The sequence below is a fragment of the Heloderma suspectum genome, chromosome 5 (assembly GCF_057233095.1).
Source record: "Heloderma suspectum isolate Gila_16-S chromosome 5, 16-S_ref, whole genome shotgun sequence".
Lineage (NCBI taxonomy): Eukaryota > Metazoa > Chordata > Lepidosauria > Squamata > Helodermatidae > Heloderma > Heloderma suspectum.
The window spans coordinates 139,660,626-139,680,989 of NC_139462.1; the positions used below are offsets into that span (position 1 = coordinate 139,660,626).

General features: G+C 42.4%; 2 protein-coding genes across 8 annotated transcripts in view; one reads left to right on the top strand and one right to left on the bottom strand.

Annotated features, from left to right (window-relative positions):
• The window catches only part of RECK (reversion inducing cysteine rich protein with kazal motifs), a 63,156-nt gene extending 45,037 nt beyond the window's left edge, over nucleotides 1–18,119 (top strand). For 5 of the 7 annotated variants that reach the window (XM_084857621.1, XM_084857617.1, XM_084857616.1 and 2 more), the window contains 4 exons: nucleotides 2,410–2,620; nucleotides 3,970–4,043; nucleotides 10,443–10,598; nucleotides 15,928–18,119. In XM_084857621.1, coding sequence (XP_084713747.1) covers nucleotides 2,410–2,620; nucleotides 3,970–4,043; nucleotides 10,443–10,598; nucleotides 15,928–16,143 — 657 coding nt within the window. In that variant the 3' untranslated portion in view covers nucleotides 16,144–18,119. Of the gene's footprint in view, nucleotides 1–2,409; nucleotides 2,621–3,969; nucleotides 4,044–5,128; nucleotides 5,306–9,704; nucleotides 9,970–10,442; nucleotides 10,599–15,927 lie in introns of those variants that run through there. The other 2 variants (XR_014792255.1, XM_084857620.1) reach the window with 2 other exon arrangements.
• LOC146344563 (zona pellucida-binding protein 1-like) overlaps nucleotides 17,348–20,364 on the bottom strand; it is a 50,705-nt gene continuing 47,688 nt past the window's right edge. Inside the window, exon 8 of the mRNA XM_084857623.1 lies at nucleotides 17,348–20,284. Coding sequence (XP_084713749.1) covers nucleotides 19,888–20,284 — 397 coding nt within the window. The 3' untranslated portion in view covers nucleotides 17,348–19,887. The remainder of the gene's footprint in view (nucleotides 20,285–20,364) is intronic.

Consider the following 20,364-nt stretch of genomic DNA (forward strand, 5'->3'; position numbering starts at 1 on the left):
CATATTAATTAATTAATTAGAGTTATTAGCCGCCCATCTGGTTCGTTCGTTCTTCACCTGCCTAGTTTTCTCTGTGTGAAATTTAAACAAGTGAGAGAACCTGAACGTTCTAGACAGGGTGATTCACTCTATAGGCACTGATTTGGGCTGTATAACCTGAACTCTTAGTCACCACAGATGATGGCACAGTCCCTGTGAGCCTTTGGGGTATTAGATGCATTGGTTTAGCATGCCTGTCACTCCCTTAACCCTCCATCTTAAATTGCTTTTTTGTAGTGGTAGTACTAAGACCTTAGAAGATAAATTACTGTGGCAATGTGCAAGTTTTTTCTCTTCATATTTCTTACTCAGTTTAGACCAAGGACTATTTGCGAAAATAACAAATACATACATGTATCTACAGTGTACCTGGTACAGTGTGAAGGGCAAACCTGTTTTTTTGACCACTTGTACATATTGTAGGGAGCTGCACGTAGCCCAGCTTATACACATGTTCAGAAAAGGTGAGTTTGTCTCTCATATTTGTATATTGCAGGTAAAGGTAGCTTACCCACTAATTTATGTAGCAGCTCTAATTCTTTTCAGAGTACTATAGGCTTCCATTTAGATATCCATTCTAAATTTTTTCTTAGTTTTTTCCCTAATGGACATCTGAAAAATTGTATCTAAAAGCTAGGCAACATTTGAATATAGCATATGTGAAACACAGTAATAGGTGCTCACAATAACAGAAAGCATCAGTGGGGTATTCACTTGGATTTTTGTTCGCCTTGCCTCCTACCTCAATCCAAATGTAGACTTCCCTCAAAGAGTACTGGTGACTAAAAGGATTTTAAGCTAAAAGAGAGAAGCAGAAGACAATGTTATCTGTTGCTTGGGTATAACGTTTTAGACTCCTCCACGTAAAATGCTTCTCAGATTTCAGGAGGATTTTATATGGGATAGGGGGTAACATTCAAACGTTGATTCCTCCCTTGCATTCTCTACAGCTGCACATAGGGTACATCATGTTGGCATCTTGTTTGCTTTCCCTCTGAGGATTTACTATTATTACTGTTGTGCTTCTTTTATCATGGCTATGCATTAGTGCAAGGGCCAATTGTGGCTCCCTACAGTGTGTACATGCAGTCATAAATGAAGATATGTATCCCTTTTGCATGCTATGGTTTGCTAATATTATAATGTGTAAGATGTAAGAGTTCATTCTACCTAGGAGAAAGATGGTTGACAATCTGCAGTTGAATGCAATTTACTATGCTAGGAAGATTCTTAGACTTTCTCCCTCCTTTCTTTCTAGCATAATTTGTGGCTTTATTTCCAGTCATTGCTTTGTTCAGCCTTTGTTTTAAATTTGAAAGATTGTGACCTGCTGGCATTCACAAATCCTACATAAGCAAAGAAGGAATTGTAAAACTGCCCAGAGAGCTTCGGCTATTGAGCGGTATAGAAATAAAATAATAAACAAATAAATAAATAAACAAACAAACAAATAAATAAATAAAACCATGCTGAGCCAGCCAAGAAAGTGACAGCCTGAAAACTTCAGTAGTGAAGTCTTTGTTTTACATGACTGCTTTTTCCACCATGAAGTGACTGAATGAAGTCACCTCCTGGCAAGTGTCCACATACTTCCTGGTTTTGTGATGGTTCATAATATAGTTAGATTGCAAGCCAACCTGGGTCCAGGAATCTTGATTTGTAAGACTTCTGAATGTGGGACAGCATGCAACATGCATGTTATAAGAGTTGATGCACATGAATATCCACCATAAGGCTACAAAATTTATTATTTATTATTGCATTTGTATCCCACCTTTTTTCCTCTTGCAAGGAACCCAAGGCGGCTTACATTATCCTCCTCCTCTCCATTTTATCCTCACAACAACAACCCTGTGAGGTAGGTTGGGCTGAGAGTGTGTGACTGGCCCAAAGTCACCCAGTGAGCTTCCATGGCCGAGTGGGGACTAGAACCCGGATCTCCCGGCTCCCAGTCCAACACTCTTGCCACTACACCACACTGGCTCTCATGTATGGTTGTGTGAACCCACCTTTGATTATATAAAATATGTTTTTGAGGCAGGAATATATGCAGCTGATACACTTTCATTCACTGCTATCAGGAAGAACAAGTTTGTCAGAAGTTCTTAAGATGCTGTACAGCATGTGTGTGAATGCTGTACAGCATTGTTTTTACCTCATGTATTCTATATTTAAGAAATGTAATTGCTTCTGTGCTGTATATTGATGTCAGTTTTACTGGGCACTGAATCTGGTTATCTCACCCATTTCCCCATTGACTAACCAGTTTTGGAAGATAATTGTGTAGCTTCTACACAAGTGTTGTCAGTTTCAGAAATTTGCAAGGAATTGTAAATCTATACTGCTGTTTTCCTCTGCTCCTTTTTTCAGTCCTTCTGCAAATCAGTAGATTTGGTATGCGGCCATAATGGTGAAACCTACAGCAATGTATGTGCTGCCTATTCTGATCGTGTGGCTGTAGATTACAGTGGACCTTGTCAAGCTGTAGGAGTCCTTTCTGACTACAATTATCAAGGAGAATGTGTGTCTGTTACATGTCCTCATCTTTCAGCAACTGGATACAAGCCTATTATCCCGCCAGGTGAGAATACTGATACAGATATTCAATTGAAGTTTAAGAACATCTGAAAGATGAAAAATATTGGTTTTTGCCATTTTAAAAAAGAGCATAGCTTTAGACCTGGCATGTGTTAGAATTACTGATAGACGATCTGGTCTTAACATCTCTTAAGAGTACCCACAATGATGCGCTGTCCATTTATGAGTTGGGGAGGTTTATGTGTATGTGCACAGGCTGCTTTTCACTGCAGGATTCCTGTCCTCTACTGTGGAAGAAAAGCAAATGGACAAATCTGAGGATAGTTGTCTTGTCACAGTGATGTCTACTGTTGTCTAAATCCCACGGTTCAAGTGCAATTTGGCAGCAGTCCGATAAAGAAAGGTGCTGGTCCCGTGAACCAACACCATAAAAGTCTGGTATAAAACTAAGGTGCAGTCAAGCTCTGTTTTATTCTTGATTCATAGATTTTAGGAATGCAATAATTGTAGCATCCATCGAGTGAGTGTTTATATGTTGTGTGAACAAGGAAAATAATTAACTGCTACAAGATGTGATAATAGCTACTAGCTTAGCTGGTTTTAAAAGAGAATTGGACAAATTCATAGACTATGAAAGCATCCTTGCTCAAATATGTGCAAGCACAATGGAGGCAGGCACGGCCAACCCAATTCTGCTTGCACCCCCAAGCCCTCTGGCAGCTGCTATTCTGTTCCTTTCCAAGGAAAAGGTCACTGTGGGGAACAGGGATAGGGCAGGAGCCAGTAGAGTGTTTTAAAGAAGATAAAAGAAGCCTCTCTCCTTTAAGCAAGTGACACTGGCAGCATCTTCATGATTCAGCCTATAATCCCAAGTGGCAAAAGATGTATCTGAAGGGGGAGCAGCTCAGTGGGCCTCCTGGTGTCTTCAGCCATCTCTGCAAGCCTCTGTCCTGTTGCCCTTCCCCCCAGGGAGAAAGTGGTGGTTGTTGACAGAGATCTAGCATCAGTTGAGCTCTTTGAGCATTTCTTTTGAATGCTTGAAAAAACCCTTCAGTTTTTTTGAGCATTTGACAGGAATGTTTTAAGATCCCCATTTGGTTTTCAGGATGAGGATAGCTATTAATCATGATGGCTCAATAGAATCTCAGCTGTTGAGCAGCAAGAGACAGAGAAGGCTGTTGCCTTCAGTTCTTGCATGTGGGCTTCCCAGAAGCATCTGGTTGGCTACTATGGAAAACAGGAGGCTGGACAGATGGACCTTCAGTCTGATCCAGCAGAGTGCTTATGTTCCTGTGGCATTTGAACAACTCACATACAGTGTGAACCACAAAGTCATAAATGCCTTCGAGAAGTCTTGATCTCACTCACTCTGGGTGTGGGTTTATTGTGCAGGAGCTTGCTGTCCTCTGTATGCTGGAATGCTGAGGGTCTTGTATGATAAAGAAAAGCTGGATATCTTTGCCAGGGTAAGTAAGCTCAGGCTTCCTTATGAAAATGTTAGAGTATTATGGCTGCAATCCAGCACACAATTATGTATGTGCAGATATTCAGAGGAATTTATAACTGTGCATGGCAGTGGGGGGAGGGAATGGGGAATACCTGTTGCCAGGCAATAGCTATGACCTTAGGTTGCAGCTAAGCGGTAGGGCACATGCCTGAAGCCCTGGAGAGCTGCTGCCGGATAGTACTGGGCTAGGTGGACCAATAGTCTGACTCAGTATAAGGCAATGTGATGCTCCTGCCCTGGGTTCTACCTTCGCCAGCTTCCACCTGATGAAACCGAGAAGCAAACCCCTTCAGGACATCTGCCTTCGCTGGGTCAGTTGTCCTCACTGACGCTCAAAGCTTCAGCCCCAATATGACTAATTGGTTCCCACTACCCAATACAGGAGAAGTAATAAGGAAATACGTTTTTCTAATGGTAGCACAATAAGACAAATCAACATGTGGGATTTTTGTACTAAAAACAAACAAAACACAAAAAGAGTGATATATACTGTTATTAATCAATCTATGTTTGGGCTACCCCTTCTAAATCCTGTTCCCCAAACCCCACTCACTAGATGTAGCTTCCTCAATCCCTAAGGCCCTATCTATCTTCTGTCAGTTCATTCCTTTCAGAACCTCAGCATCCTCTGCACACACACACAAGCCCCTCACACCTTTACGCATTCTCTAACACTCTATTAACCCCATCTTATCTGGGTCACATTTAACAGCGCAAACACATACTGAATACATTAATATAATAAGCATATGTTACAGGCACCTTCCTATGTTCCTACTTATTTTATTCTATAAAGAAAACTCTGTATGTATAAAGGACTATGTATACAATTGAAGCCCCTAGATTGCAGGACTTAAATGTTAAGATGTCTACCACATGAAGTGAATATAGAGGGGCACTTACCACATGACTGCCTACCATGGTATGTGCATAACTGCTTTTAACATCATGCCAGTTACCACTTCCTGGCTACCCAGTTTTGTTTTATCATGTGTGGAGGTGTCAGGAAAGTGTGCTTATCACCTGAAAAATGTCTGTTTTCAGATGGAAAATCTATTCTTCTTCGTGGTCTCACATATGGGCTCTGCACCTGTGTGGAGCCTTGATTTGGGAACGTTCTATAGCTGAGGAAATTTCGGTGAATTGTCATTAGACTCTCAGAAAACGAAGATGAAAAAATGGGAGTCTAGAGAGCCTAAACAGTGTCCAAAGAAATCTTTGCCTGCTGTACCAGCTCCTCCACCTCTCTTGGACTCACCAATTCCAGTGGTCACTGTGCCATCAGTACTGATTCAGGAAGCATGTCAGGAACCAATCATGCTACCTTCAACCTCGAAGGGCAAAATAAGAGATTCTCCTCCTCAGTACTATCTGGGTCTGGACGATCGTGCTAGTTGCCTTTTTATGAGCCCTCGAGCTTGACGTGATCCTCGATACCGAGAGGGAACTTCAGACTCTGTTGTCTCAGATCTGTATAGACGACAGCAAAGGGAGACCCATTATTACCCTCTGTCATGACACGAGAGATCTCGGTCCCCAATGTCTGAGCAGGACAGGTGCTCAGAATAGTCTCTTGCCTATCAACATTCATATTGGTCTGACTGGAGGGCACGTCAGGACACATTATTACTATGATCACATGTGATACCTTGGGGCTGTATCGTCACACAGTCAGCCTTGGGACTGGCCAGTCCCCTTGGTATCTCTAAGCCTCCAGTTCAGGATGTGTTTATACCTTCACCAGTACCAGGTTCTCAACAACTGACTGATTTGCTTCAACACACTGCAGGTCTCACTGCTCCCACAGATGTTATAAGAGTTATAATAAGAGTTCCTTCTCCAACTCCACAGCGAAATCTGCCTGCTATGCCAGCTCGGCCTCAATCTCAAGATTTGAGACGTTCCTTCTCCCCACAGTCTGATAAGGAAGGATGTCAGTCTGATTCTCCTTCCTTTTCATCAGTGGCTCTATCTATATCATCCCTGGATGGGGCTGTGAGAACACAGGAGGGTGCTTCACCTTCTGAGGATATTTCTCTGATCAAGTCCTCAGAATGCGCCAGTCATTGGGTTTGGAAACCCAACAACCTACTCATAAATTAAAGGAGCCTGTATTTGACACTGTCTATACAGAGACCTTGATGCCAGTTGCCATACTTTTTCTCCCTATGCTCTTGCAAACTGTGCAGCAGTTGCGGAAGTCATTTTCAGAGATGGCCCTGACATCGAAAATACTAGAGGCCATGTACAAGGTGGAAGAAAAGGATGTAGGCTTCTAGTTTTCTCACCCAAAACTGAATTCCATTATTGTTGAGTCTTTGCAAGGAGACTCAGAAAGTGTGTCTCAGAAAATACACTCCTCACCAGTGGACAAGGAGGGCAGGAGACTTGACTTGATGGGTAGACGGTTATACTCCTCTGCTGCTTTAGTGCTAAAACTGGCAAATTACCAAGCCACTATGGCAAGATACCATTTTTTTTTTGTGGGAGAAGGTTGGCTCCTTATGCGATTATTTACCAGATGATTGGAGGGAACTGGCAAGGATTTTTCAAGCTGAGGAGGTGAAGCTATCATGCCAGAAGATTAATACAAGAAGGCATCAAGCTGACTGTGGTGCCAAGACTATGGTGGGGGCAATAGTTTTGAGAAGGCACACATGGTTACGTTCAGTGGGTCTCACTGCTGGAAGAGGCTCATTCACATGTTGAAGATCTCCCATTTGATAGTGATGGGCTCTTCAACACAGGCACAGATGATGTTATGGAGTTGGTGCAGAAAGCAAGGACCACGGCTAGGAAGATCAGGATAGGGCAGCAACAACAGCAAGCCCAACCTTGGTGCTACTGCTGCTGGCCGTGTCAGCCCTTCTACCAATCCCGTCAACCAGCAGAACGATCAACTCAGCACCAACCTCCATCGGGATCAAAGAGGCAATAGTCATCTTTTTGGCCTCAAACATCCAGGAACAACAGAGACAACTCAGGCAAATGACATCTTTGACTCCCACGTTCACATTCATCCTTCTACCTGTCTCCCTTTCTTTGGCTCTCACCTGTCCACTTTCCTCCCAGTGTGGGAGAGTATAACATCAGACAGATGGGTACTGCTGATCATTCAAAAGGGATACAGAATTGAATTCAACACCCTCCCTCCATTCCTAGGCATCCGTTCTACCTCCCCATCGATGGTGGTGTTAGAAGAGACCTTGTCACTCCTTCGCAAAGAGCCAATTCACCCAGTCTTAGCTCAACATCATCAAAGGGAGTTCTATTCCTGCTATTTTACAGTGCCGAAGAAAGATGGAGGGCTTCGCCTGATTCTGGATCTCAGGGATGTCAATTCCTTCATCACACCAAAAAAGTTCCAGATGACAACATTATCTGTGTTTCTACCACTGCTGCAGAGGGGAGTGGTTTGCTTCAGTGGACCTGAAAGATTCCTACTTCTGTATTGCGATAGAAGAATACCAACAATACCTTCGATTTGCAGTCAGTCCCTACGCATACCAGTTTCAAGTACTCCCGTTTGGTCTCTCAATAGTGCCCTGTGTGTTCACGAAGTGCATGGTGGTAGTATGCACACACCTTTGACTCTGAGGTTTCCAAGTGTATCCTTACCTGCACAAATGTTTGATAGTGTCTCCTACCAATGCCATTCTTCATTGGGATGTCCAAGTAAAGTATGATTAGTTCAAGAGCTGGGACTTTACCTGAACTCATCACTCAGTCCCTCTCAAACCATACAATTCATTGGGGCGCTCTTGGACTCCACAACAGCACATGTTTACTTACCTCGGAAGCGAGCAGACACACTTATTGTCCTAGTGGAGACAGTATGTATAAGCAGAAAAGCCACTGTGGCCACAGTCCAGAGACTTTGGGGGCTCATGGCGGCAACTGCAGCAGTGGTCTCATGAGTGAGACTTCACATGTGACCACTACAAAATTGGTTTCTGAGGGGTTTTGATCCCTCCATGAATCCACATTGGCTCCAGCTACAATTACCTGCCAACATCTTGGAGTCCCTCTGATGATGGGGACTCACAGACGCAGTGTGCTGGCAGGGGTCCTTTTTCTTCGTCGGTGACCATGAACACTATTGACAACGGATGTTTCACTCAATGGGTGGGGAGCTCATTGTGGGACTCTGAGAATTCAAGGTGTATGGCAACCTGGAGAGAAAACTCACCACATCAATTTCCTCAGGCTCTTTGCAGTCAGGAAAGCTGTCATGGTGTTTGATACCAGCCTTCAAAACCAGCTTATCCAGGTAGCATCTGACAACACCACAGTTGTGGCATAGAAGCAAGGCAAAACCTGTTCACAAATTCTGACCTCCCTGACCCTCGATCTCTACAGTTGGTGTATCCAGAGGGACATCAATCTTGTAGCTGTCCACATTGCTGGTACCAACAATGTGTTGGCAGACACACTGAGTTGCTCCTGCCAGGGAAGCCACGAATGGCAGTTGGATCTGAGGGTCTGCAGTTTATTCTGGCGATGGGGCATGCCATCAGTGGACCTTTATGCTACCAGGAGCAACAAGGTGTGTGAGGCATTCTGCAGCAGAGCAGGGTCTGGATACGGATTGTTGGGAGACACTTTTATGATTCAGTGGACGAAGGAGTATTTTATCTGTTTCCTTGTCCCCTTCTTACCTGGGTGTTGGCAAAAATAGCAGCAGACAATACAAACTGCATACTGATCACCCCTTGGTGGCCCATCAGCTGTGGTTTGCTCCATTGCTTTGCAAAGCAAAGGAGCATTTTTTCATGGTCCCCTCTATGCCAGCTCTCCTGTCTCGGGACCAGAGCGGGATTCAACACTGTGATCTTCTTACATGGCGACTGGAGGCGTGGGGGTTGCAACACTAGACACTCCTCCATTTTTCTCTCCAGAGATAGAGATGGTGTTGAAGGAGGCAATGAAACCAGCAACATGACTCTCATATGCCCACAAATGGGCAGTCTTTGAGACATTTGTAAAGGGATAACATGGGGACCCTCTTAAATTTCTCCATTCATTGTTTGATAAGGGACTGAGGCTAGGCTAGCATTGATTAAAGTTTATCTTGCAGCATTTTCCGATAGACATAACACAGTTGATGGTTTCTCAATTTTCTCGCACCCGCTGGTGCACCAGTTCCTTAGAGGAGTGAAGAACCTTGCTCCCCCAGTTCGATTAGTGGTCCTGTGTTGGAGCCTTTCAGTGGTGCTTAAAGCCTTAACAGTGACGCCTTTCAAACTCATGGCTTCAACGGACGTTAGACTTCTTTCTTGGAAGGTTGCCTTTTTAGTTGCCAGCATGTCAGTTTGTCAATCTAGTGAGCTCTGTGCTTTAAGGATAGATCCTCCGTATACTGCTTTCCTTAGGGATAAAGTAGTGCTGTGTCCCGTTGCATTTTAATCGAAGGTAGTGCCTTCATTTCACCTTAATCAGAATATAGTTTTACTTACCTTTTTCCTGTCATGACTAGAATCTACAATGCATACGTTGGATGTTTGTCGACCACTAGCCTTTTATAAGTCAAGGACAGAATCGTTTTAGCAGTCGCAGAGGCTTTTGATATGTTATGGAAGTGTGCAGAAAGGACAACCCATCTCCTCCCAATGTTTTGCAGCATGGATTGTGCTATAAAGTTAGTGTACACCCTCATGGATCTGCAGACTATGGGACCAGTGGATGCGCATTTGACTCAAGGAGTGGCTACATTAGTCGCATTTGAGCAAGGTGTACCATTACCTGCTCTGTGCCAAGCAGCAATGTGGTCACAAGCATCAACCTTTGTTTGGCATTATCACCTTAACGTTCAGGCTCGAGCGGACTGCACCTTTGGAAGAGCAATCTTTTCTTCAATCCGAAGTTGACACGCCAACCCACCTCCGGTAAGCCAGCTTGCTACTCATCCATATATGTGATGCACAGAGACCACAAAGAAGAAAGATAGGTTGCTTATCTGTAGCTGTGGTTCTTTGAATAGTCATCAGTGCATGCATACAACCTTCCCACTGTCCCCGCTTCGGTGTCATATATGAGTTCAATGATACCGAGAGATTCCTTCAGTTCCAAGGCTATAATGTCCGTCTCCGGGAACTGAAATAATGAGCAAGAACCATTAGGGACATGCGCAGTGGGGGAGTGGTTCCAGCTGAAATTTTGCCAGCTATATAAAGTTCCCAAATTGAGGCTGCACACAGGCACAGAGCCCATATGTGTGAATGCCCAGATGACCACTCAAAGACCCACAGTTACAGGTAAACAACCTGTCCTAGCTTGATACTAACTTAAGCTTCTGTAATGGAGAAGCACAATTTTGTAAGCTGCTCTAAGTGTTACAGGGATTTTGATTTTCTTCCAGATAACCAACAAAAAGCCAATCATGGTACTTGAAATACTTCAAAAAATCCGCCTCCATGTTTCTGTACCACAGTGTGATGTGTTTGGATACTTCAGCATTGAATCTGAAATTGTGATTCTTATCGTTCCTGTTGATCAAAATCCCAAGCCTCTCCAGGTATAATTTATTATGCAGTTGTTTTCATGTGGCTTTATTTGTCTTGCTAGGCATAAATGCCTTCCATTTTCTACTGAAACAGTGGTGAAACAATGTAAAGAAATATAGATGTGTGTTATGTTTGTGAGTCTGCATGCCGCTTCAAATGTTAACAGATTATATTGAAATACATGAAAAGGAAATTGCTCCATGGCTCGCAGAGGGCATTCTCAAATTTTTGGGAAAGCACTTGTCCTTTGAGACAGGAGTCAGAGTTGAGAACTTTGCATTAACTCCTGTAAAGGACTGGACTGGAAAAAACAGTAGTAAACCCCTGAACTGTAGTAAAAAGAGCAATGCTAAGTCACAGCAAAAGTTAAGTTCAACAGGAAAGAACTGTCACAGAGTGGGTATCTCCAGCGGTCCCTATCTACATATATAGAGCAAACCAGAAACCATAAGGCAAATGGGTCCCACAATAATACAGTGTTGGGGAGAAAACCATCGGGGAGCCATGAAGAACAGGAATTCACAGCACAAAATTGCCTCTTTTCCCTTGACTCTGAAGGCATTCTCAAATCGTTGGGATGTAAAAAAACAGTTCTGTCCCAAGGGGGTGGGGTGGGGCTCCCTTTAGACCAGGAGACTTAATGGCGCTAATTGGTCTCTGGAGTACCTTTCTCTTAAAGATAGAATCTACAAAGGAGGAAATATTAATTTTATGATGCTTAAGAAATGTGTGGATCAAATTCCCTATTGCACTGCTGCACATCTTAAGTGGTGAAATAAAAGCTACCAAGGTGGCTAACTCCCTAACAGAATGAACCATAATCTCTGCTTCCTCAGACTCTAATAAGTCAGAATAATACAGTTCCTGCACATCTAGGGATGGTAGACCTAGGGTACAGTCCTATACACCAGGAGTAAGTCTCACTGAACTCAATGGGGCTTACTTCCAAGTAGACATAAGATTGCACTGTTAAATACTTTCTTACTGTCACATGGAAATACAAACTGTGGCTTCAGATCCCAGTTTGTTGACCCCAAACAAACCATAATTAGTGAGCTGGTCAGGTTTAGAACTGACACAGTGAAGGCCTTAGATTTTCAAAGGGCAGCTGTCCTGTCCAAATAGAAACAAAGAGCTCCACACATCCAGTTTGTTCCTTTTCTTGTTGGTTAACTGGCTTCTTACAAAGTGAACACAAGAATACCTTGAGATCTATGAAAAATTGTTTACCTTGGGCATGAATATAGAGGTCAGACCTAAGCTTCACCTTATCCTCATGAAAGATACAATGCTCAGGGATGGACAAGAGTGCTCTCACCTCAAAAACTCTCCTGGCAGACCTCCTGCCACAAGAAAAACTTTTTTAAAAGGTTGGAATGCTAAGCAATACTTTGCCACTGGCACCAAATAGCTCCCATTGAAGGAGCAAGGATCTAATTCAGATTGCATGTAGAAAATCTGGATGTAGTATCAGTAAGAGCTGCACTATTCCTGACTTGTGTGGCAGATAACTTCCTCCTACAGAAAGTAGAGGAAGGAACTACAGGATTGGCTACCCTTGACTTGATCCTAACCAACAGAGATGACTTAGTGGATAAAGTAGCAGTTACATGAACTCTGGGGGAAAGCGACCATGTTGTACTTGAGTTCATGGTTCTAAGGGAAGCAAAAGCCGAGTGTAATCAAACGCATACTGTGGATTTTAGGAAAGCAGATTTTAATAAACTCAGAACAATGATCAGTAAGGTCCCATGGCAAGTGACTCTAATGAGAAAAGGAGTCCAAGATGGGTGGGAGTTTTTAAAAAGGGAAATTCTCAAGACACAATTACAAACAATTCTAACAAGAAGAAAAGGTGGAAGACAAGAGAAGAAGCCAGTGTGGCTTCACAAAAAGCTGAGAGATGACCTGAAAACAAAAAAGCACACATATAGGAAGTGGAAGGAAGGCCAAGCAACAAAGGAAGAGTACAGGCAGGTAGCACAGAATTGCAGGAATGGCGTCAGGAAGGCTAAAGCTGAGAACAAGCTGAGGTTAGCGAGGGATGCTAAAAGCAGCAAAAAGGCTTTCTTCAGCTACATGCATAGTAAAAGACAGAGGAAAGAAATGGTGGTTCAGCTATTAAATAAGGATGACAAAATGATAACAGATGACAAAGAAAAGGCAGAAGTGCTCAATTCCTACTTTGGCTCAGTCTTCTCCCAAAAGAGGGTCTATGACACCCTGGAAAAGGCGAAGCGGCAGGATTGCAGCTTGAGATCGATAGGCATATGGTCAAGGAAAACCTAATTACTTTGAATGAGTTGAAATCTCCAGGGCCAGATGAACTGCATCCTAGAGTAATAAAGGAACTGGCAGAAGAACTCTCAGAACCACTGTCTATTATCTTTGAGAAATCATGGAGGACGGGTGAAGTTCCAAATGACTGGAGGAGGGCTAATGTTGTCCCTATCTTGAAAAAGAGTAAAAAGGAGGAACCTGGGAACTACAGACCAGTCAGTCTGACATCAATCCCTGGGAAAATTCTGGAGCAAATGATAAAGCGATCCATCTGTAAGCACCTTGAAAACAATGCAGTGATTACTCAAAGCCAACATGGATTTGTCAAGAACAAATCCTGCCAGATTAATCTGATCTCATTTTTTGATCAAGTAACCTCCTGTGGACTGTGGGAATGCTGTGGACATAATATACCTCGACTTCAGCAAAGCTTTCGACAAAGTGCCCCATGATACCCCGATGAGCAAACTAGCTCAAAGTGGGCTGGATAAAAGAACGATCTGGTGGATCCACAGTTGGTTACAGAATCGGACTGAAAGAGTGCTTATCGATGGGATCTTCTCGAACTGGGGAGAGGTAACGAGTGGGGTACCGCAGGGCTCAGTCCTGGGCCCAGTGCTCTTCAACATTTTTATTAATGACTTGGAGGAGGAGGTGCAGGGAATGCTGATCAAATTTGCAGATGACACAAAATTGAGCTGAATAGCTAATACCTTGGAAGACAGAAACAAAATTCAAAGTGATCTTGATATAGACTGGAGCGCTGGGCAGAAAACAACAGAATGACATTTAATAGGGATAAATGCCAAGTTCTGCACCTAGGAAAAAGAAACCAAATGCACAGTTACAAGATGGGGGATACGTGGCTCAACAACACTACAAGCGAGAAGGATCTTGGAATTGTTGTAGATCACAAGCTGAATATGAGCCAACAATGTGATGTGGCTGCAAAAAAGGCAAATGCTATTTTGGGCTGCATTAATAGAAGCATAGCTTCCAAATCCCGGGAAGTACTAGTTCCCCTCTACTCAGCACTGGTTATGCCTCATCTGGAGTACTGTGTCCAGTTCTGGGCACCACATTTTAAGAAGGATGCAGACAAGCTGGAGAGGGTTCAGAGGAGGGCAACAAAGATGATCAGGAGACTGGAAACAAAGCCCTATGAGAAGAGACTGAAAGAACTGGGCATGTTTAGCCTTGAGAAGACTGAGGGGAGATAGGATAGTGCTGTTCAAGTACTTGAAAGGTTGTCACAGAGAGGAAGGCCAGGATTTCTTGTTGATCATCCCAGAGTGCAGGACACGGAATAATGGGCTCAAGTTACAGGAAGCCAGATTCCGGCTGAACATCAGGAAAAACTTCCTGAATGTTAGAGCAATATGACAATGGAACCAATGACCCAGGGAGGTGGTGGGCTCTCCCACACTGGAGGCCTTCAAGACGAGGCTGGACAGCCATCTGTCAGGGATGCTCTGGCTTGGATTCCTGCATTGAGCAGGGGGTTGGACTCAATGGCCTTGTAGGCCCCTTCCAGCTATACTATTCTATGATTCTATGCTTGACTCCTAGCTTTCCAGATTCTGTAAGATAAGCTCAAAGAAGGGTAAGCAGGAGTAGGGAAACTTTTCTCTTTTGGGCCACATTCCTTTGGGGGTAATCTTATGGGGGACACATGCTAGTGGGTGAGAAGGCCAGCCCACAAAGTGGGAAATGTCACCTGATTTTCTTTCTTTCTGACACTCTCTTCCTCCCCAACCAGCAAGCTATCAGGTGGGAGAGGCCGCTGTTGCTGGAGGTCTGAACTGATGGCTTGCAGAGGGGTTTTTGAAATTAGGCTGAGGTTTGCATGCAGTCCTAGGACCACAGGTTGTGTCCTCCCCGCCCCAAGTTTGCTTAGAGTAGGGATGGAGAAATTCTGGCCTGATGGTCTTCCTTATCCAGCCCAGCAATGTCTTCCCCTAGCTGACCCCCCTGCCCCCCACAGGACAGGAAAGCTCTTATCTCTGACCAGCAGCTGATCGGAAATAAGTTCTTTCCCCTGCTTAGCACTGAAAATGGCTCCTTTTCTCATTGCTTAGCCGACTAAAGCACTTCTCTCCAATCCACTGTCAGTTAGAGATAAGTGCTTTTTGCTATAGGGCAGAGAGGGCAGGGCTAGGGGAGGAAGCTGCTGAGTGATTCAGTTCCGCTTTCTCCTGAGCCTTGTCCTGCTGAGTAGACATGCAAAGTCTCGTCCTGCTTATTTGGAAGTAGATATGCTGTTCATGCTTACTTCTGAGTAAACATGCTTCCTACTATAAACTGGTACAGTGGAGTGAAGGGATGTTTGGATTTTTCAGCCCCACCCACTTTTGTCTGTGTTGCTGGTGTTTTGTTTTGTCTTTTGGTTGGTGTTGCATTTTGGGGCAGGAACAAATGCAGGGTGAATCCCTCCCAGGTGGCAGAGTTTAGCTATTGGAGGACCTCCAGTTGACTGATAACTGTTAAAATTGGGAGCAGGGGGAATGTCTGGTTAATCCTGAATAGTTTAACCATTTCTTTGGAGAACCATGCTGCCTTTTGGCACCAGACAGCTACTTTCTGGATCAGCCAAATGTATAGAGAGGAGGGAGGTGGCAGGGAGGGAGTGTTGTGTTGTCAATGGTCTCCACTGGAATACTACAGAACTGTTTTCAGTTGTGTTGGCACATGGCTGCACTCTGATTCCGTTACTCATCTTGGACAAGGGTGGTGGTGGCTCCCAACCCTGCCCAGGCCATGTCAGGGGCTAACAGACATAACAATCACTGAGAAGGTAGAATATTAGCAAATGCCGCAAGGAGTTCAACAAAAACCTTGCTTCTCTGCCATTAGACACGGCTGGTCTGGGGAGGGCAGGAAAGCCCATCCCATTGGCGTTTATACAAGAGTTTTTGTCCTGCCTCCTATTGTAAAAGGAGGCATTCTCCAGAGGATTTGAGGATGCCCTCTGGAAACCAGAGGGAGAGTGATAGGTAATATCAACTGATATATAAATATTTACATAGTAGGGAGATACTTTTCATTCTTAATTTTTCCTAGATTGAAGCCTGCAATAAAGAAGCAGAAAAGATAGAATCACTCATCAACTCTGACAGTCCTGCTTTAGCATCCCATGTGCCACTCTCAGCGCTTATAGTAGCCCAGGTGGAAATTTCATTCAGAATGTTTTCTTCTTGTAGTCAGGTTATGCCAGCACTGCATTTGCTCATCTGGAGCCTTGTGTTCACTTTCACAGCCACAGTATGTAATACATAGTGGTAACAAAAAGTAGGTTTTTGTATTTGATTTGCGAAAGACATTCAGAACTGCTGATGTATTAATAATGCAACATATATTTATATCTGAGAGCAGACACGGCCAGAGTAATTGCTCCACACAAGACCAGGAGTAAATTGCGTTACAATGTTAGCATATTATTTGCATCGTCTTAATTTTTAATTTAAAATATCAAGCAGCCATGCACAATTTATTCTGGCAACAGGTTCCTTTTTCATTTTATTAAAGTCATAGTTGTGCCTGTTGTGTACACACACATTTCTTTTGGGCCTCTTCCCTTTTTGATCAGACAAGTTTGGAAGGTTCTGTAGTTCTTCAAGAACTCTCAAATATTTTTGACCGAAGATGGTAACAGGACAAAAGAAATGAATGTGTACAATGATAGCTCCATCATACCGCTTTCACCTCTCTGGGAAAGAAGTTATCCTCTATCTCAAGCCTTAGGTTGCAACCCAGCACATAAGTGGAATTTAAGCAGCCTAACTACATGTTTATTTAGAAGTAAATCCCACTGTATTCAGTGGTGCTTAGGCTTGAGTGCACATAGGATTGCAGTCTTAATAATGTTCCCTTATCCCTACTAACGTTAAAACATACACAGTTTCTAACACAGTAGGCCAGGCTCATCCAAAGATAATTATGCATAATAAGATGTTGGGCACGGCCAGGATTACATGGGAAAAATTATATACAGCAGCCTCAGGCATGAGATTATATGAAAAGGCGGATGAAAAGGTGCACCTTCCTCTGTGTTATGCAGGGGTGGCTGGGAGTGCATTTCCCCACCAATTTGCAACCATGTCCACAGGGTGACTGACCCAAACACAGCAGCATCCTGAGCTTACCTGTTTGCAGGGAAGATTGACCTTTTGATCTGTCCAGCACATATTTTTGCGCATGCAGAGCACCTGTTCCACACATACCAATTCCTTACTGAGAAGGCAAAATAATTGCTGGATCAAGGTGACTGTTTTCATTTCCCTGAAAGAGGACATGGTTACGCAAATATTTTATTTTCAGCAGTAGAGACATATTGTATAAGATTATTGAAAAGTATTATTTTTATATTACTTAGAGGTATATCATTCGGAATGATAAACATATACCTATTTTTAAGCATCAAGTTTTGAAGGAAACAAATTGCTGCTACTTAACTAATTTACCAAAAAATGAATTGAATAAGTAACTGTTCATGTAAATACATTATATATTTTATTATGAAGAATATAGCCATGGGCCTGATTCTGCAAATAACAACATGGTTGAGTAAAATTACACATGCACAGAAAGGTTTGCAGAACATTGCCCCCTCCGCCCAAGTGTCAATCAAGTTTTAAGCTAGTATCTTCTTTACATAAGAAATGTATGCAATGTACAGACTGAAGATGCAAATACAGTTTGCTCCTTTTAGGGGCAAAATTATGAAGAATGTTAAGCTATTTATACATTGTCATTCAAGATACTGCAGCATTTGCATATTATCTAAATTTATACTTTATGTGTTCATGTTAATGTTTTATACAAAGCATATTTTTTAATACTTAAGGCCCAAACTAGCAGTAAGGTCTCCTGTACAAGCTCTATTAAAGTAAATAGGAGTTGTGCAAGAGTACAGTAACAATCTCACACAGGTCCTATTCCCTTTAATATGACTCACCCAGGAGACCTTTCTGCTGGATTGTGCCCTTAGGTTTTGTGCACCTGTACTTTATCTACATGAAGTATTTTGTATCAGTATTATGATAGTCAACTTTTGAAGTGTATAAAGGTAGCATCGTCTTTGCCAAATTGTTGTACTTTAAAAGAAAGCACTGAAAATTATTTTCGACATCTGTGTTGTTTTAAGTGTTTGCAGCAAGTGTTTGTTTTCATATAAAAAGAAGAAAAACTTTGTAATGCAATATAAAAGCTTTTGTTTTAATAAAAAGAATGTTTATTTTCTCATGTGTCCTTTAAAAATGTGTAACATTTTATTGGTATAAAGTAATAGTTCTTGGGATAACCAACATCTTCTCTTCTAGTGCTAGAGCAGATCTCCCCTAATTTTAAATGAAATCAAGGGGACAAAAAATACAGTAATCAGGACAATAACCACCCCAATCCACTATGTGCAACAGCAGTTTCCACTGGATCATGACTAATGCTAGAGTAAGCACAGTACTAAAGGAAGAACCCAGAGTTTTAATTATGCATGTATGCCCTTACACCTTTGTTCTGAAAAGGCATTCCTGCTGTTAATTTTGACTTTTACCTGGCTTATGTGGAAGGAGAAGTAAAAGAAAAATAGAGTCTTACATTCTAGTAATAAAGGGACACATGGGAAGAAAGTCCTTCCAAAAGCAGAGTTTCTACCTGAGACTTGTACAATAGGTGAAGTATAAAAGACAGAACAAGTGGTACTTTTAATACTTGTATAAAGGGAAATTTCAGATGGTGCAGCTTTTCTCCTGCTCACGTAAGTGTCCCTTACAAAATTCACTTTTCTGGACAATTGCTGACAGTAAAAAAAAAGCCCTGTCCTACTCTGCATCTGTTCACTCCACCCAATATACATACAGTTAAGAGGGAAAAAATCAGTGCATTATTCCACAGGCAAGGGTAACATTGAAGGAAAAGCTAAAAACCTTTGTCCATTGCTTCTGTTTCCTGCCAGCTTCTGCATACATTTTATTGTCCTTTAGATGGCTTCCAGAAAGCAATCACAGTGCACAAAGAACTGCAGCTGGAAGTGAAAATTGGGAGTTTCCGTGCATGAGCTGAAGTCTTTGGGTTGCATGTACAAATGTGTTGTGGAACAGAGCAAGTTTAGAAAACATGTCAGTAACTGAAAAATTATCCTTAAGATTTGACAGAATATTCAAAACCAACCTTCAGTGGCAGCCCTTGTTTTTCCTTCAAGACATTTAGAGATAGTGGGTTCTGCTGTACGTTTTACCCTTATTTAGCAAAACAGTGGATTAAAGGCAAGCAAAGTTCTCATGTTTACATGGAGAGGGAGAGAGAGAAGGCTGGCTCTGTCCTTAACAGACCAACCATTCCTATGCTTTCACTATACTGGTTGACTGCTAATGCTGGCATAATCTGGTTGAGACTATGCATCAAGCAGCAAACCAGACAACAGAGTTAAGTCCCCTATTCGAGAGAAGCGTGGCCTGTTCCCATAACATATTCTTGCTGAACATTTCAGTATTACAGTATGTGCTCAGGCTACACTGCTTCAGTTTAACATTTTTGAACAGAAATTCTAATACATTTTTCCAGATTTACTCTGAACTCAATATACAATGCAAGTCACATCGGACATACTCAGATTACTGTAGCTTCAGTTCTATACCATAATTTTTTCATTTGGCTTAAAGACGACAGTCGTTCAAAGCTTCACATTGGGTCTAATTTGTACTTTGGCTCCATCAAGGTTTCTTTTAAAGTAAGCTACTTTAACAATTCCATTGTCCATAAATCTGAACAATTTGCCAGTTCACAAACAAATAGTTGAGCAAACCCTTTTTAGGCAACAGCATAACTTCTGCTGAAATATCCTCCATAAAGAAAGTGCTATAAATGGTGGTTCTGAGAGAAAGTGATGCTGCTTCCCATTTGTAAGCACCAAGTAATCTCATTTTTCAGCTCTCCTACAAGTACTTTTTAGGACACTATTCAACCTTCCTTTCTCCTCTTATCTGCAGATTCATACAAAATTTTGAAAGACCTCACTCACTGCAGCTAGGACAGTTTGTGCTTCATTATGTCAACTAATTTCCTCTGATTAGGTGGCAGGTCCTTTGGAATTAAATTACTTTCATTTTCCAAAGTGGGTGATGATTGGTCTTCAAAGCTAGTTTCTAATTCGCTTGGTCCTGTCTGGTCAGGAGATAGACTTGTACCAGCAGCTGTGGATAGCTCTGTGACTTCATCATTGCTTAATAATCCCATGGATTCTTCTTCTAGAAAGTCAACTTTGTTTCTTCGTAATTTGATGGGACTTAATTTACTTCTTTGCTCTTGAATTTCTGCATCACTTGCTATATTTGCAAAAGCTTGCACCCTCCTTTTAAGTTCAGATTCTGCTTCTCTGATGTATTGGGCTGCTATTGTTTTTTTGCAGCACTTGGTTATGATGCTGTTGAGAGAGATGTGGGAAAATTAGTCAGGGCCCACTGCAATATAAGATGACAGAATGTTCATATTTAATTTATTTTA